Below are 17,912 nucleotides of genomic sequence, written 5' to 3' on the forward strand. Positions count from 1 at the left end.
TTATTTTCTTGTTATTTACGCGGCCATATTCTGGCTGACGGGGTGTGTTGTCTGCTTGTGTATTTGGTGATTGCTCCAGCTTATTTCTCAAACCAAGAATGATACTGGTGAGCTGGAAGCACAAGTTAAACAATCATTTCCGTCAGCTTTATTATTGCATTGCCTAAGTGAACGTTTGATGGTCGCGGTGTGCAGGAATGACCAAAAGGCTAATTAGACTTGCTTTTCTCGTTTTTTTGACCAACCCAAAACTGGAGCAGATATTCGTCTGGAAATGTCTATCATCAGCTACAGACTGTTCACTTTAATTCCAGTTCCTCAAAAGTGTTGATTTTGTACTTGGAAGTCGTCAGTGTTGCTTATCAGAAGCACTGTAGATCATTCTGAGATGGCAGCAGTTCTGTCAAAAAGCAGCCCTACCAGAATGGTTGACATCCGTCCAACACAAACCACGTTTGAAACGTCTAACCGTTACGTGCAATCCTTCCTTGCCTACGACTTGTTTTCTGCCATAGAAGTGGGTTCGGTCAGGGGTGTGCGCAGTGTCTTACTGTCCTATCCAGATCTGGACCTGAACTTTCACATCAAGGATGTGACGCCATTGTCACTGGCGCTGTACAAGAAACACTTTGACATCTTTCACTTGTTCATGCGACACAATGAACGAGCAAGACGCATGGACTTGAACATGATCAGCAAGGATCACCTAGGGCGCGTGGAGCCCCCACTGATCACAGCTTGCCGCCTGCATTTTTGTGAAGGGATCATGACTCTGGTAGATCAAGGCGCTGACATTGACTGTCCTGACGGTCAGGGACACACAGCGCTCAGAGTGGCGGCGTTGCTGCAGATGCCAGACTTGGTAGACTATCTCATCGCAAAAGGTGCTAGTGTTAGTCGTGTGGACCGCTTGAAGTGCTCACCGCTTCTGGCTGCTCTGATGTATCGTGTAAGTTCCATGATCATCAAGATGCTGATCGTCCATGGCAGCGCCCTGTACAGTCACCACCCCTCTGCGGAGCGCTGCCCCTTGTTCTGGGCAGCAAAGCACGGCAATGGGGAGATCGTCAAGCTGGTGCTGATGGCCGGAGTACCCATGGCGCAGATCCGCACTGTGAAAGCGGCGCTGATGAACAGTTTCAACGTGGATCCGATGATCATGGAGTTGTTGGAGTCGGAGACACGCTCACCTCCGTCCCTCCAGCATCTGTGCAAGTCTGTCATCAGACACAGCGTCTCCGGCCTCACCTCAGGAAAACATTTCGTGAAGAGCACAGAGTCGCTGCCCTTGCCACTGTCCTTGATTCAGTTTCTGCTTTTGAACAGATGATTAATTTTATCTTTTGCTTTACTTATGGTGTTCAGTCTGCATGGGTGCTTCTGCGTTTGTCTATTGCTTGTCTCTTCTTGCCTTTGTGCTTTTGATATGTACGTGGCATTGTACATGTATGGTCATTTGCTTGTGTATGGGGACGGACCTGTGCATTTGAGTGGCCTGTTTTTGTGCGTGCAAAAAATGAGCAACTGTGCAGTTAAACAGTAAGTATTATGAAATTGCTAGGATTACGAGATGTACTCTGGCTTACACTTACAGATTTATAGGATTTTTGTCTTACACTAGTTACAGCCGAGTAGAGCTTATTTTTTGGGTTCATTTCATTCAAACTCATTGTCCACTTCTTTGCCAAAATGTTATCACTGAATCAGCATTATGACGGAGAATGGTTCATATATTGTTTTGTTCATGAATGGTAATTGATGTGCAATGAATTGATATTGATTGTCGATGATGCTTTTGTGGTGGCAGTACATTTGTACACTTCTGTTTTTATCATCACGATGATAGTGAATTTTACAGCTTATTTCTTCATTTTGTGTCTTATACTTAACTTTTGTTGCTAGTATTCTTATTTTGTGCAAGTGTTTGGGAATGGAACATGAAGTCTGCTCCTACGATTCATGAAGTGAAACTGTGTTTAACAATGTATACATGTATAGACCCAATCGGTATTCCAAGCTCTCGTAATCTCTCGCAAACTTCAGAGCATAGCAAAGCATGCGGTACAGCGATCTCATGCGAGCTGCACAAGCCAAGATTCGAAGTTCTCGCGATGTTCAAAGCATAACAAAGACTCAAAGAGCGTGTCTTGCGAGAGCTGCTCAGATACCGAAAAGGTCTATTGATCAGTGCTGAAGTTGGTGGAAAACAGAAATTGTGTGTCAAGAAATAACCACTATGGTAGTGACGGCACATTCTAAAAGAAGAGTGAACATCTTGAGATCTATTCATTCAGTGTTTGGAAGAACATCGCACAGGGCTGTATATTTCAGGAGATTGCTGCAGAAATCTAGTTGGAAGACCATGGATTGTTCATCTAAGACACTCAGCCTTGTATTGTAAGGTATTCAGTCAGAATGGTGGATGTTAATTTGTTCTTGGCGCCTAAGGAGATGTGGATCTGCATACATGTGTATGCATGGACTGAATTATGATTGAAAGCTGAATCTGTGCTAGTTTTGTTGTTGAATGTTGTGATATATAATAATATATTTATAAATTTGTCTGAAAAAGAGTATTTTGCAGCTGACTTATCAGTTAGCTTCACAGAATGTTCCTTTGTTTCGTTTTGTTGGATGTTGAGGAAAAAAATCTGCTCTTTTATCACACTTACAGATCATGGGTTTCTTTCATGCTGTATTTCAGGTGCAGTTTTGTGTTTGGTGGGGAAAGAGTTCTAAGTTAACAGGTTCAAATTGATCATCCGACATTTTTATTGACACCATAGACATTTTAAAGTTTAATAGCAACATTGTACTGTATTTTCAAAGCATAACCTTTAAAATGAGTTTGAGAAATAATGTATGTGTGTGTGGACTTAAGCGTGTTTGTGTAAAAGCTATGTGTGTGTGTGTGAGTGGGGGCACTGTGTTACAGTGTGTATATATATTTATTTATATCTGTTGAAATGGTTTTATTTTTTATGAGTGTGTGTGTGTGTGTGTGTGTGTGAATGCCTTAAAGTGAAAGGTAAAATTTCTGTCTGAAAGTATTATGGATTTTTGTATGCATTGTACTTTATTGCTTCATGCTTAATAGGGATGGCTAAAGAAAATTAGGGGTTTACACTATTCAGCACATTGTATTATTACATAAATTCTGTTTTGTGCAATTTACTTACCATATGGTTGCAAAGAAAATATCAACGGGGGATTCTTCAAATTAGTCAAGTTCGCCAGAAACTGCTCTGAAACAGTCCCTTTTAGTCCATGTTGGTTAAAAATTAAAAGATCAAAATTAAAAAACTGACACTTTATACAAGATTTGTTTATCTGGTTAAACATTTCTTGGCCCTTTTTGCTCACCTGAGCAGTCATGAGAATCTTACCAATGAGCTGTGTTAGGCTTGTCAAATGTCCACAGATGAAAAAGCATTGACGTTTTTGTTCGATTTTATTAAAACAAGCACTTTCAGGCATGGGAATTGTCCTCCGAAAGGCAAATTTTCGCCAATTTGTTTTTTGTTCCGCCAAAAAAGCCAAAGTGTCCGCCGAAAAAATAAATGGGGGAGGCAAAAATGGTTCTAAAAACTGAATTTAATGGCAAACTTGGAGCTTAGATGAGACCAAATTGCACCATTTGGGTTCTTTGGAGAAACAAAATTCCAGGGGGGCATGCCCCCGAACCCCCCTGCCATTACTTACAAATTTTCAGCCTTTTTTATTTTGTTCCATTCCCATGCCTGCACTTTGAAACTGTATACACTCCATTGGTTTGATGATTCGTGATATCCAGATACAGCCCAATTATGAACCTAAAGGTTAAAGTCAAATGAAAGGTTCTCAGCCTCCTCAATCAGGGATTGAAAATACGGTCCATTGATGTGACCAACAACACAGGATATTTTCTTCTGGGCTCTCCTATAGTATACAATTTAAACATTTAGTAACCAGAAAGTCTGTTGCACACTTTGGTATGTCTGAAGATATGTAAACATTGTACTTCAAAACAGTCAGAAACCCCAAACGCTCTTGACACAATGTCTACATTCAAGCCTGTGCTAAAACAATGACACTTAACCGGATTGTTTTTAGTTTTTATAGTCAAAATCAGTTTTATTTACTTTTCTGTGTGCATTTTGTTGAAGGTGAAAGATCCTACTGTTTATTTAATACACAGCTTTGTTCTTACTGTATTAATATAAGTTGTTTACGAACGGAACCACCACCCGCGGGTTATGGGGAGTCCCATATTGGTTGGGACGAGAAAGAATTTACCCGATGCTACCCAGCATGTCGTAAGAGGCGACTAACGGTTCTGTTTCTCCTTTTACCCTTGTTAAGTGTTTCTTGTATAGAATATAGTCAATGTTTGTAAAGATTTTAGTCAAGCAGTATGTAAGAAATGTTAAGTCCTTTGTACTGGAAACTTGCATTCTCCCAGTAAGGTCATATATTGTACTACGTTGCAAGCCCCTGGAGCAATTTTTTGATTAGTGCTTTTGTGAACAAGAAACAATTAACAAGTGGCTCTATCCCATCTCCCCCCTTTCCCCGTCGCGATATAACCTTGAATGGTTGAAAACGACGTTAAACACCAAATAAAGAAAGAAAGAACGAACGGAACCTGTTTTTCAGTTACTGTTCCATTTTTTTCTGCTTCGAGTTGTTTTCTTCCAAGTTTTATCTGTGTATTATCAGTTTGCAGCGTTGTTTGTCTCTGTTTTTCGGTTCTTGATCTTTCTTTCTTTCTTTATTTGGTGTTTAACGTCGTTAACGGGGGGTGGTTCTTGATCTGGATTGTTGTGTTATTACATGTACTGATTTACATAAACATTGGCAAGAAGCTTATTAGTAGTAGCTGATCAGATCTTTGGCTGATTAACAGATTGATTTTTAATCTTTCTGGGATTAATTCCATCCGTTTTGTTGTTGTTATTTAATGTATTCGTTAATGTTTGAATGATTGGCAAGCTTTACTGTTTGAATCTTATTAATTGAATCGTATGATGTCCAGCAACATACATGTTATTGTAAAAACAGTGCTGGGCCTGGTCATGAGGTCAGATCTTGTATTTTAGATTTCTGATTATGGATCAGTGTGTATTGCATGAACTGTGGATAATGAAGCTGCAGCAGAGAATATGTACATTTGACAGATAAAGCTCAATTAAAGGTACAATGGAACCTCCTTCTTAGACAACCAAAAATGTGCGAAAATTATGTCTCAAACGGGAGCGAGTCTTAAAATGGAGGTAAATTTAGAGAGCAGATAAGCAGACACTCAGAAAAAGTGAGGTCTTTAAAAGGAGAGTGCCAGTGGTTTTTTTTTTTTAACCATCTATTAAAGTCGGGGTCACACCCAGGAACATGCCCCTTATGGTTTTACCGTGAGGGCGTTAAACAACACTTGTCATCAAGGTGGGGAGTCTTGAAGAGGGGTTCTTCTGTACCTTCCACCTGTCCAGACCGTCTGATAGATGACCACAGATCCTGCCTGGCTTTTTACCTGGCAAAATAAGAGCATCCTTCTACTTGGACACATACAGCATATCTACATTCTGGCTGCTTTCTGCACAGAGCTGGATTTTTTTACTGAATTAATATTGTGACTGACCCCTTTGTCGATGTGAAACATTAATTCAGGACTGGGTGGCCGAGTGGTAAGCGCACTTGCCTCGGAAGCGAGAAGTTGCGAGTTCGACCCTGGGTCGGATCATAAGCAATTTTCTTCCCCCTTTTCTAACCCAGGTGGTGGGTTCAAGTGCTAGTCTTTCGGATGAGACGAAAAACCGAGGTCCCTTCGTGTACACTACATTGGGGTGTGCACGTTAAAGATCCCACGATTGACAAAAGGGTCTTTCCTGGCAAAATTGTATAGGCATAGATAAAAAAAATGTCCACCAAATACCCGTGTGACTTGGAATAATACTTTTAATAGGCCGTGAAAAGTAAATATTCGCCGTAATGGCTTGAGATTTACTGGCTGATGTGAATGCGTGATATATTGTGTAAAAGCCCCTGGAGCAATTTTTTGATTAGTGCTTTTGTGAACAAGAAACAATTAACAAGTGGCTCTATCCCATCTCCCCCCTTTCCCCGTCGCGATATAACCTTGAACGGTTGAAAACGACGTTAAACACCAAATAAAGTAAAGAAAGATTGTGTAAAAAATTCCATCTCACACGGCAGAAATTAATATGTAAAGCGCTTAGAGAACGTCAAGCGCTATATAAATCTCCCATATAAATAAATAAATAAATAATTCCGCTAAAAAGTCACAATCTGCAGAGAAAAAGCAGCAAGGATGTTGTGTGCAAGTGGAGGAATGTTCTTATCCCATGTCAGGTCTGTGGACTGATACGTAGTTCACATTCAATGTTTACGTGCGACGGAAGATACACCCAAGGCTTGCTATAAATGTGTTGTTGATTGATGTAAATGAATTTGCTGTAGTTCTACATTGTGAAGACATATATATATGAACTAGAATGAATACCCGCTTCGCCGGGTAGCCGGCTTCGCCGGGAAGAAGTACTTAGAGCCGTACGCCGGCTTCGCCGGGTCCGAACAATGGACCCGCCAAGCTTAGGTCCCTCCCAGATTCGTGGAATGGGAACAGCACAAAAATGATTCAGTGGCCATAATGCCATTCCTGACCATATCGAGTCCCATCCTTGTCGACGAATGTAACCGTGTTAATCACCTTTGGAGGCGAACTCCACTCAAACAGGATTGAGCAATTTATAGCTTATCTGTAAGCCCTTTTGAACTGTTATGGCTTTTCAAAGGAAGGCCAGTACATACAAATACACAAAAGCCGCCAGACCACATCACAAACAGAACTGAACAATCCCCAGGTGTTGCTCACATAGAGAGACACACACACACACACACACACACAAACACAGAGAAGCCGTATCTATAGAGAGATAGATGACAGTGTATTTTTCGCGTGGCTATAAATTGATTCGACCTTTGCACTTTTACAGTGAGGATAATTTACGGGTCCAATTTACGTTCTGGACACTGCGGTGACCTTCTAAAAATAGTAACAGAACGCCGGGAATATCCGAAGACGCCCCACTCATACTATAGTGCACCATACGAAGGAAGGGAGGTAAACGCTGAAAACCTGGAGAAGATGAGAAGATAAGGAAGAGTTACTTATAATGGTGAAATGAACACAAAAACCAAAATCGGTTCAGCGCTGCGCGCTGAGAGCACGTGTTGAAATATCTCATCGATGATATTGTGTCCGGGGTGTAGCTGAATACGGTGTCCAAATTTGAAAAAGATCCACCGAGAACTTTGGCTTTGGTGTGTCGGTATGGGGGCCCGGGTAGCTGAGGTGGAACCAAAATCGGTTCAGCGCGCACAAAATCGGTTCAGCGCTGCGCGCTGAGAGCACGTGTTGAAATATCTCATCGATGAGGTTGTGTCCGGGGTCTCTGTGAATAAGCCCACCAAATTTGAAGCAGATCCATCGAGAACTTTGGCCGTGCATCGCGAACTCACACACACAGACACAAGTCGTATATATATATAGATGAGAGTTCGGGGCTGTGCTATTGAAAAAATACGTTCAGCTCCAGCCAGGCCAGCTTGGACTGTCAAGTCAACTGTATTGTGAACGAAGCCTGGATGTAACATTGTTTTGGACTACACATTCCAGATGATGACAGTCAATTAAAACCTGTCTGTTTCATGAGGTGTGCGACATATAGGTCCTTGACAACAATATCATCTGAACAGGAATTATTGATTTATTGCCTACATCAGGGCCTGCAAAATTTAGATCCCCCAAATATGGGTAAACGCAGCTCACTTGCTTTATAAAATCTATATAAGTTTTGCATGACCCACGCCAACTAGTTTTGTTTGTTGCCTGAGTAATTTTGTGTTTAGAACTACCTACATTTTGAAGAAAATGCTCCAAACATTTTCAGAGACACAGACACTTTAGTGATACCGTGGGTTGTGCAGTGGTTACTGTGATGAAAGGACACCCATGGGAGAAGCCAAAAGCATCCCCATGTTAAAGGTGTCCTTTCCTAACAGGTATGATTTGGACAACTTTATGGAGGAACACGTGTCCTTTATTTGGAGGTGTTCTCTCATGGGAAGGGCCTCGGATGGCAGGTACCACTGTACACATATAGTTCTCTCGCTAAAGTGTCGGCATTTCTGTTAACATGAATACATGTCATTAACGGTCCAAGGCACTTTGCCTTAAAGATGGTTCTTGCGTGTGTAAACATGTGCCATAACTTGACCAGCAATATCGGTGTTGACGCAAAACAAAATTAATTCTTGCCTATCTTGCTTGCGATTCAGCTGCGCTCATTGACTGTAGAACTAGAATTGTGTGGATGACGTTGGTGGGATGTGTTCCGTTTTGCTGTTTGCTGTGACAAGTATTTCGCTTCGGTTGAAAATGTTCCATTGTTTGGAATGAAACGTTGCATGTCAAAATATATATATTTCTACTTTGGTTGTGTGTTTACTGACCTTGTTGCAATAATTTGTCTCGAAAGTATGTATTGTTGCTATGGATATGGTCCATTTTGTAACCTACTTTGCTCATGTAAGCAGGTATATTGCGTATTACTATTAAACTGAATGAAGGTAAACTAATGGAGTGTGTGTGTGTGTGTGTGTGTGGGAGAGAGAGATAAAAAAAAAAAAGTACATGGTAATACATCAAACTTTTTTTTTTTTATTATTAATCACAAATTGTTGTCAATTTTTCACTTGGTACATGCATCAAATATAAAAAATGTCTGAAACTGAATTAATGAAAACCACAAACACAGCATATTTACAACAGCATCAAAACGGTTTGGTGTTGAAGCAACTGAATCATTTCCTTCAGATGTGAAATAAGTTAAGTTTCAGTGCAAAAGGGGGAAGCTCGCCATTCCCAGTAACTTGCCACTGAATCACAGCTACTGGATTATTACATTTTTGCGTCATTTCTTCAAGGTAGGTACCTTCATGAAAACTTCAAGCACAACTGCTATCCAGTGGAATGTTAACTATAATACCAATTTGGCATATAGGCCAATCAGAAATGTATACCACGCCTATCCGTAACCTTCTTCTACACAGGTCTGACTTTCATTAGCCTTGTTAACACTGTAAAGATAGAGTAAAACTCGTTCTGCATTTCACTTGCTTTGTGCTTATGCCGTCACAGTAGGTTTTTTCTTTGCCCAGTCAACAGGTAATGCTTCACAGTCTTTGCAATAAACTCCCGGGGTTTCGCACAGAATGGTTAGGAAATGTTCAAAAAAGCCACTATCATGTTGAGCAGAAAATGTTGCAGTTAATGAACAGGAAGAAGAGGAATTTCATGGGAGCCAAGGTCATAAAGAGTATGCTTCCTGTACATAAAACCAGAGTCTGACTGCCTAATTGGCAAGATAATTTTGTTATACAACAACAAAACAAGAAGAGCAAACGCTCGATCGAGTCACTTTCGCAGTTCTGAATATTATATGAGGCATCAGATGGACAGGAAGAAATTGCTATTCACAACACAATGAGTCACGTTCACATAAAATTTGAGCCCGGTCACTTTTATAGTTTCCGAGAAAAGCCCAACGTTAAGTTGTGTGTTGCCGAACAGAAAAGGCTAGTTTTCTCCCTTGTTTTTCTGATAACGTTCGTAAAAGGCTACAGATGTAAATACTTTGATGTAAAGAATAATCCTACAAAGTTTCAATCACATCCGATGAACTTTGTCAAAGATATAAAATGTCTAATTTTTCCTTTGACGCTGACCTGTGACCTTGAAAAAGGTCAAAGGTCAACGAAACCATCGTTAAAGTGTAGAGGTCATTGGAGGTCACGACTAAACAAAATATGAGCCCGATCGCTTTGATAGTTTCCGAGAAAAGTTTGTCAAAGATATAAAATGTCTAATTTTTCCTTTGACGCTGACCTGTGACCTTGAAAAAGGTCAAAGGTCAACGAAACCATCGTTAAAGTGTAGAGGTCATTGGAGGTCACGACTAAACAAAATATGAGCCCGATCGCTTTGATAGTTTCCGAGAAAAGTCCAACGTTAAGGTGGTGTCTACGGACGGCCGGCCGGACAGACTAACACTGACCGATTACATAGAGTCACTTTTTCTCAAGTGACTCAAAAACACTTCTGTAAAACCTGAGTACGTGGGAGTTGCAGCCCAGGAACACAGAAGAAGAAGTATGCTTCCAACTCTGTTTACACATCAGATTTCTTCTTCTTCTTCGTTCATGGGCTGAAACTCCCACGCTTTTTATGTGTATGATGGGTTTTTACCCCGTCATTTAGGCAGCCATACTGCCGTTTCATTTGAAATGCACATTTTTCTGTTGAATGGATACAGGATGGCGTGGCATACCTTTCTAAATTTAAACCTTTAAACTGTCACACTTCTATTGGGGAAGAAAGAAGCATTTAAAGTAGTGTGTGTTACAAAGCTCGGACAGTGTTCAAACACTCATAATGACTTTATTCAATGAAATGATGGAATACTATTACAACAAAACAACTGAGCACCTCTTCGTTATGAAGAAAATCAAAAGCTAAAATTTAAAAAACCAGACAAAATTGATCAAGTTTGAGTTTTTAAAGTACACGCACACTTCACGTTCAAATGGTCTCTCTACACAATCAACCTGTAGAATTCTCCTCTTGAAACTATTTGTACAACCCTTTTCCTCAAATTATAAAAATGTTATCTTGATCATTGTACACCAAACACATTCAATCAAATACTAGAAACAACATTCAAATAAAACAACACGCTGTAACAATGGAATGTTTAAGCAAGTACCGTACTTTCCGGGTCATAAGGCGCGACTTTTTTCCTCGAGTTCGACCCCTGCGTCTTGTATAACGAAGCGCCTAATCCGTGTATGAAATACGAAAAAAATCAAAGAGACCGCTTGAGTACCAGTCAAACAACTTGTGATAATGCATGTTTCAGCAACTAGGTACTGCCCTGCCTTTGATCTGGCCGCACACACAGATTTCCACTCTGTTAAACTCGGTCACTGACCCCGGTGCAGGAAGTGTTTCCTCTCTCAGATATGACAGGGGAACCGCCTCTCATGGCAAAAACTGGGTCATTGACCCCTGGGAAGAAGGTCGTGTCTATAAACAAGGCCACCCAGCTATCACAATGCCTTTGATCTGGCCGCACACACAGAGCACACATATTTTCACTCAGTACTGACCCCGGTGCAGGAAGTGTTTCCTCTCTCAGATATGACAGGGGAACCACCTCTCATGGCAAAAACTGGGTCATTTTGGTGCGCCCTATCGGCCCCCTGCGTCCAATGGGTGACTGGATTACAATTTTTTTTAAAAAGAAGGGGGTGCGTCTTGTATAACGAAGCGCCTTGTCACCCGGAAAGTACGGTAAACAACCCTGCAAGCACACTTGAAACAAACAGGTAATGTCAATGTTACAAAAGATTGCCCAATACAGTTTCATTGTCTTTTCTTACGGTGCACACACCAACATTTGTCATTGTATTTGCAAACGCTTGCACTTTGAGTCTTGTCAAATTACAAAGCGCAAACATTTCACAGACTCCCAGTCAAAAGACTAAAAAAACAAAAACCATTCATCTCCAAAGAAGGAACAAACACAACCAAAATGACAAATCTGCAGAACAAATGCATAAGCTCATGTAGAACAGAGCAGGATAAAAGCATGTCGGAGCATGTCGATCAAACGGGGAGATTCTTAGCAATTAACACAGACAATTGTGTGGGACTCAAAGTTTGCTTTGGTCCCCAAGTTACTAAATCATGAAGAAGAGTTGCTAGTACAAGTAGACTTGCAGCTCTAGTTTCTTGGTGCTATCATGCAGTTCTGAAAACCGAGGAACCTATTCATATTTTATATTAGATGGTGCTTTGCATTTAACAAAGTCAACTCAAAACATTACACTTTGAAAGTGCATCTTTTACTCGCTTCTTGTTCAAAGTATTTGAATTAGTCAAGGGCTACAGAGTACATTTCACACAACAAAGTGTCATCTGGTTCATTACACTCTAAACACTACTAAGCAGCATAGCTAACCAGGATCTCAGTATTAAGGACCAAAGAAACGCAAAGAAAAGTGAAACCACCATCGCATAATAGTGGAAGATTGGAGATAAAAAGTGGGTTAAAAAATGTCAACTACAATTTTCCTTTGAAATTATTTATGCATATTTTCTCCCCCTGTATTGAAGGTACATTAGACACCACCTCCCCCCCCCCCCCCCCCCCCCCACGACCCTGCTTACTGAGATCTTCTGTTCCTAATATCTACAGAATTAAATGTACCTCCATTTTAATGCTCCCTGTCTCTCCAAACCTCATTTTCTGATTTCTTGTTATCTTCAAAGGGGTTTCCACTGTAATAAAATTGCAACATGCCAGTAATAAATATTAATAACAAATGAACAAATACGGACATAACATTCTTTCTTTCTTTCTTTATTTGGTGTTTAACGTCGTTTTCAACCACGAAGGTTATATCGCGACGGGGAAAGGGGGGAGATGGGATAGAGCCACTTGTCAATTGTTTCTTGTTCACAAAAGCACTAATCAAAAATTTGCTCCAGGGGCTTGCAACGTAGTACAATATATTACCTTACTGGGAGAATGCAAGTTTCCAGTACAAAGGACTTAACATTTCCTACATACTGCTTACAAAAATTGACTATATTCTATACAAGAAACACTTAACAAGGGTAAAAGGAGAAACAGAATCCGTTAGTCGCCACTTACGACATGCTGGGGAGCATCGGGTAAATTCTTCCCCCTAACCCGCGGGGGGACATAACATTCTGGTACAACAGATAATTGCAGAGAAAGACAAAGGATAAACATTATTTCTGACACACCTTTGCTTATAACATCAAGCACTTCACATTAGAATCAATTGCATTCATTACACAAATAATTGTTGTAGTGAACAATCTAAGAAATAGACAAAAAGGTATGTGCTTCAATAAAACATTGCAAACCTACTTCCTTGGCAATCCAATGTAACAATGTTTTTTATTTTATTTTTAACCTACATTTCTGCTACTGCATTCATACCATGTCATTCATGATATGTCAGTAAATATCTTTAAAAATATGTAGTTATGTAAAGGCACATGCAAGCAATTTTGAATTATACAGTAACAAACAGTTCTATATTTTACAAAAAAATATTAACCGAACTTGTGTGTGTGTGTGTGTGTGTGTGTGTGTGTGTGTGTGTGTGTGTGTGTGTGTGTGTGTGTGAAATGAAACTAAAGTTATCTATATTTGGCCACCAGTAAACTACCATCAGCTACTGGAATCAACAGTACCGTTATACCAATCAGTTCAAAGAACACATTTAGACAAAAAACAAATAAACTCAAAAGACGATCATTCACAGTTTTTGTTTTCACAGTAATGTGTCACTCACCCCAAACAGGTGTTTTCCTCCCGACCTTCCCTTTTACTAAATATTGATAACAAACTTGTTGATCTTCTAATTTATGATAGTGGACTTGTGATCAAAATGAAAGAGTGTGTTTCTTTTCCTCTGTTTGTGATCCAAACTTTTGAGAGAAAAAAACAGCGCTAGGAGATATTTTTGATAGTCCTTGCAAGAAAAAGAAGTTACAATAATAAAAAGTACTAATAAAAGGCGATTTTTGTATGAAAATAAAAATGCAATACATTTTCTGCAGATTAAAAGTGTGTGCAATAATTGTTCACACAAATGGTAAAGACAACAGTTTTGGAAGAACATTTTTTAACTAAAATGAAAAACTGAACATCGTTTGAGAGATAGTGCACCCCTGAAAGAGACAGAATGTTGCCCTTTTTCTGTCCTTCTGACAGATTAAAAGAAAAAATGCTGGTGATTAAAGACTTAATCGTAAGTCACTGTCTTTCAATGAAACATTCATGACATCAAAACACGAGTTGGACGGAAGATGACACATATACACACACATGTGCACCAACATATGCATCGATACGGCAGTCATTGCTCTCGCTTGTACTTTCAGATACATGTACATAACTTTTGGCGAACACATCTCCGATCTGCACAACATTTCTTCTCATATGGCAAGTAGGCAGTATAGGAAAAGAGAAGTAAACTATTACAATGACATGTATAAAGCACAAAATTGTAGTTGTAACTAATCTCTCTACATGGCTGCCAACCTTATGACTATGAAATTCCTGTGGGGGGTCTGGGGGCCGGTATGTTATGCTAAAAATTGCTATTCATTTAACAAAAGCCTTTTTTTTTCTTTTTCTGTTTTCGGCAGCATTTTTAGAAGGCCCAAACCGGAAAGAACACAACTTATTATCGACTTGGCTGGTCTCGGTTGATCAAAGCGTCTTTTCACCAATTTCGTCCCCCAAAAAGAGGCTGCTTTCACAAATTATTTTTGAAAATTTCCTTTTGGGGGAAATCGAACAAATTTCGGGATTTCGTGACAGATTTCAAACATCAGGAGATTCCGAAAAATTCGAGAAGGTTGGCAGCTATGTCTCTATCTTTCCCTCTCACACACACACACTCTCTCTCTCTCTCTTTCTCTCTTTATAATATAGATATCTTCATGATAATATTATCATTGGTGAATATAATCTCACCATTGAAATTTCTTCAAGATAAAAACCCACTCCCTTAAAAAAAATCAACAAGTACTACAGTTTCTCTGCACTAAAATGTACACACAAATTATGTATCAGCTCTGGCATGCTTGAACTCTATCCAACATGCCAGAACAAGCCAACACTGCAGAACAACTTTGAAGAATTCACAAATAAATATCAGAGAAGAGAGGTGCATCAGTTTGAAGAATGGCACTCTAGCACCTGAGAATTCTGTCCTCAAGGTACAAAGTGTTTTCAGCGCCCACAGCAATGAGACACGCATAATGTAAGGCATTTATTAGACATGTTTACCCCCAAAACTTGACAAGAGTAACGGTCAAGTAAAAAAATAGTAATCTGATGACCAAAATAGTAACCAATGGGTTACAAACGCCAACATTAGCAACACAAACCTAATTTGAAGCACATTTGAATATCGTAGTCTGGACTCAAATGGAGTATTTTTTCCCCCACAAATCCTAAAAGTTAGTCATAAATAACTTCAAAATAGTAAGGGTAAACAGGTCTGTCAACGCCCACAGCAACAATACGCACACAATTAAGGCATGTTTACAATACATGATATTGTGAAATAACTCAAGTCGGGGTTTTCATGGGGCGTGGAAGAGTTGTATACCCTAAAGCATTGGCAGGCTGAGCTATATAGAGTCTAGTGAAGAACTCTTCTTAGTTTTTACTCACATCACTTAGATAAAAGTGTATCTTTCACATATCCACTGAAAGAAGAAGCCACATCACCTTTAAAAAATTGTTGCGGAAATAATCAACGAGAAGATGTTATTGGTTAGTTTGGTACGCACCAATGATCACATCTTGTTGCACGTGTAATATAAATTCACAGAATGACCACGACGCACAGCGTTTCCAGCACAGATGACTTAGCACAGGGATGTGTGCTAACTTTGGTCAACACACACACACACGCATGCACACTCACACTCACACACACACACACACACTCACAAACACACTCTCTCTCTCTCTCTCAAACGTACATCCATTCGCGTTCAAGAAAACATAGTGCTGTGTGTCACATCGTGATAGTAATTCCTGAAGACAGTCTCCTCTTTGCAGATCTCCATGGCAGCGTAGACGTGCATGAGAAGACGAGGGAAGCGCGACGTGAAATACTGTACGAACTCGTCAGGCACGCGACCAAGTGATGCTTTCACCTCTTCTGGTAGCTCCCGGTAGTGGTGTTTCTGCAAAAGAAAGCAGAGAAAACATGTATGCATTCTTTACTGATCTTCTTAGTTATTACACTTTTTGAATGTAACATTCTACCAACATATACGTTTCTGTTCTGGCTATCAATGCACAGTGAAATCTCTGTTATAACCTATTCTATGACAACACCTTACATAGCTGCCAACTTTTTCCAGATAAAAATAGGGAGGAATGAGCAGCGCCGAGCCGACGGCCCGAAGCGCCTAGAATGCTAGGGGGGTCCGGGGGCATGCCCCCCCCGAAAAATGTTTGAAAGAAAGGATGCAAAATGGTGCGATCTGGTGCATTCTGAGGATTACAATTGCCAGATTCTGGCAGCAAATTTTGTCACAAAAAAGGAAGAATGAGCTGGAGAGAGAGTAGATGTAGTAGTGAGTTACCAATGCACGTCAAGCTTCCTTCTACAGTATTTCATACTTCTTGACAGTCACATCTTCCAATGGTGTGGGGGAAGATATCTTTTGCTATCACAGTTCACAACAGCACCAAAATCATAGTTCATGTTAGTTACTACCTTTTACTTTGTTTTGCTGTTCTTGAATGAGCTTCACTATCCCCCCGGCCTCCATGTCCGATGCTGATATCTTCGCGGCACTTGGTGCAAAACGCGAAATGTATGCCGCGTCTTGTCGATTCGGAGATGAAGTCATACTCTTGTTTGTAACTCTTTTGAAATTTTACAAGAACTTTCGGCCGCTGGACCGTTGTTTTCTTCATTTTGTGGTCGTCTGCTGCTGCTTCTTCTTCTGCTTCTCATCCACATTCGACTGAAGCGCATGTGCTAGCCACAAATTTTGCCTATTCTCGTTTAGTTTCGATTTTGATCACAGCGTTTGTGTGACAAAGCCTCGCGCTGAGCGAGATTTCAGAAGTGAAACTACGCCGAGTACAGGCGCTTGAAAATACACTCCAGTCATTATATAACTACACTCGAACAATTTTTAATCAGGAAACTTTTGCACTACAGTAGTCCCTTCCATTTCCGGCCCTTTCGTGGGCGTGAACCTACCCGGAGCGGCCAGCTTTCCCATGACTAATGAGTTTTCCTTCTATAATTGACTCTTAATGGCCGTTAACCTGTCTGACGCGGTCAACGGTCACTGATTTTTGCCCTAAGGTGCCCCTCTTACTCGACAGGAGCGGCCACTTAACGGCCACTTGTCACTTTCGCGGGCGAGCGCCTGTGGTGTGTGTGTGTGTGTGTGTGTGTGTGTGTGTGTTGTGTGCACAGACGGCACAGCACGAGCAGACGACATGAATACTTACGCATGCGCAAACTGTAAATACAGACATGCGCATACATGTACATTTACGGCAGTCACTTCCGGATCGATCACAGCTGATGTGAGTTTGAAACACTTGTTTATCTGACACTCAAATACATATATAATAATCCAAACAACACACATAGAAACATACGAAACAATAGCTTAGCCTGGACGATCGAGTTAAACACGCAAATAATTAAGATGTATAAACGAAAGCAAAACTAACAGAGACAATGAATCGGCGGCTCGTGGATGATCGCTTTCTTTTCTTCATGAAAACTTGATCGTGTTTTTTGGGTTTTTTTGGAGGAGGAGGGGGCCTGTAATGAACGGCCACCTGATATTTGCGGTCACCTTTGCAATGACTAATGGGTGACCGGATATGGCAGGTACTACTGTATTCGGGAAAATCCGGGACTGGACATAAAATCAGGAATTTCCCGGTTTTCTAGGGAGGGTTGGCAGCTATGCACCTTAGAGCATAAAAGCACTCACAGAAAATACACTTCCACCACACCAGCACAAATAAATCTACCAAGCAAATAAGAAATGGTTTCCTTGTGAGTGTATGAGGAACGATTAGCCTGTCATTGGTTTAAACAATGTTTTATTCGTGATTAACATGTTCATGTGATTTACATTGTCATAATGTGAAAACAACAACCAGCCTACGGCTTATGGTGGTGTCTTCACAACAACCAGCCTACGGCTTATGGTGGTGTCTTCACAACAACCAGCCTACGGCTTATGGCGGTGT

General features: G+C 40.4%; 2 protein-coding genes across 2 annotated transcripts in view; one reads left to right on the forward strand and one right to left on the reverse strand.

Annotated features, from left to right (window-relative positions):
- Positions 1-11: 11 nt before the first annotated feature.
- LOC138959946 (ankyrin repeat and SOCS box protein 8-like) lies at positions 12-6,159 on the forward strand. The gene has a single exon (XM_070331630.1). The coding sequence runs from the start codon at positions 389-391 to the stop codon at positions 1,328-1,330; it is 942 nt and encodes a 313-aa protein (XP_070187731.1). The 5' UTR covers positions 12-388; the 3' UTR covers positions 1,331-6,159.
- Positions 6,160-13,405: 7,246 nt separating this feature from the next.
- LOC138959941 (serine/threonine-protein kinase/endoribonuclease IRE1-like) overlaps positions 13,406-17,912 on the reverse strand; it is a 46,163-nt gene continuing 41,656 nt past the window's right edge. Inside the window, exon 22 of the mRNA XM_070331622.1 lies at positions 13,406-15,862. Coding sequence (XP_070187723.1) covers positions 15,668-15,862 — 195 coding nt within the window. The 3' untranslated portion in view covers positions 13,406-15,667. The remainder of the gene's footprint in view (positions 15,863-17,912) is intronic.

The sequence above is a fragment of the Littorina saxatilis genome, linkage group LG2, assembly GCF_037325665.1.
Source record: "Littorina saxatilis isolate snail1 linkage group LG2, US_GU_Lsax_2.0, whole genome shotgun sequence".
In the NCBI taxonomy this organism is placed as follows: domain Eukaryota; kingdom Metazoa; phylum Mollusca; class Gastropoda; order Littorinimorpha; family Littorinidae; genus Littorina; species Littorina saxatilis.

What these genes read in the sequence shown, in the direction of transcription:
- LOC138959946 (XM_070331630.1), top strand. Translation starts at nt 389, where the DNA reads ATGGCAGCAGTTCTGTCAAAAAGCAGCCCTACCAGAATGGTTGACATC.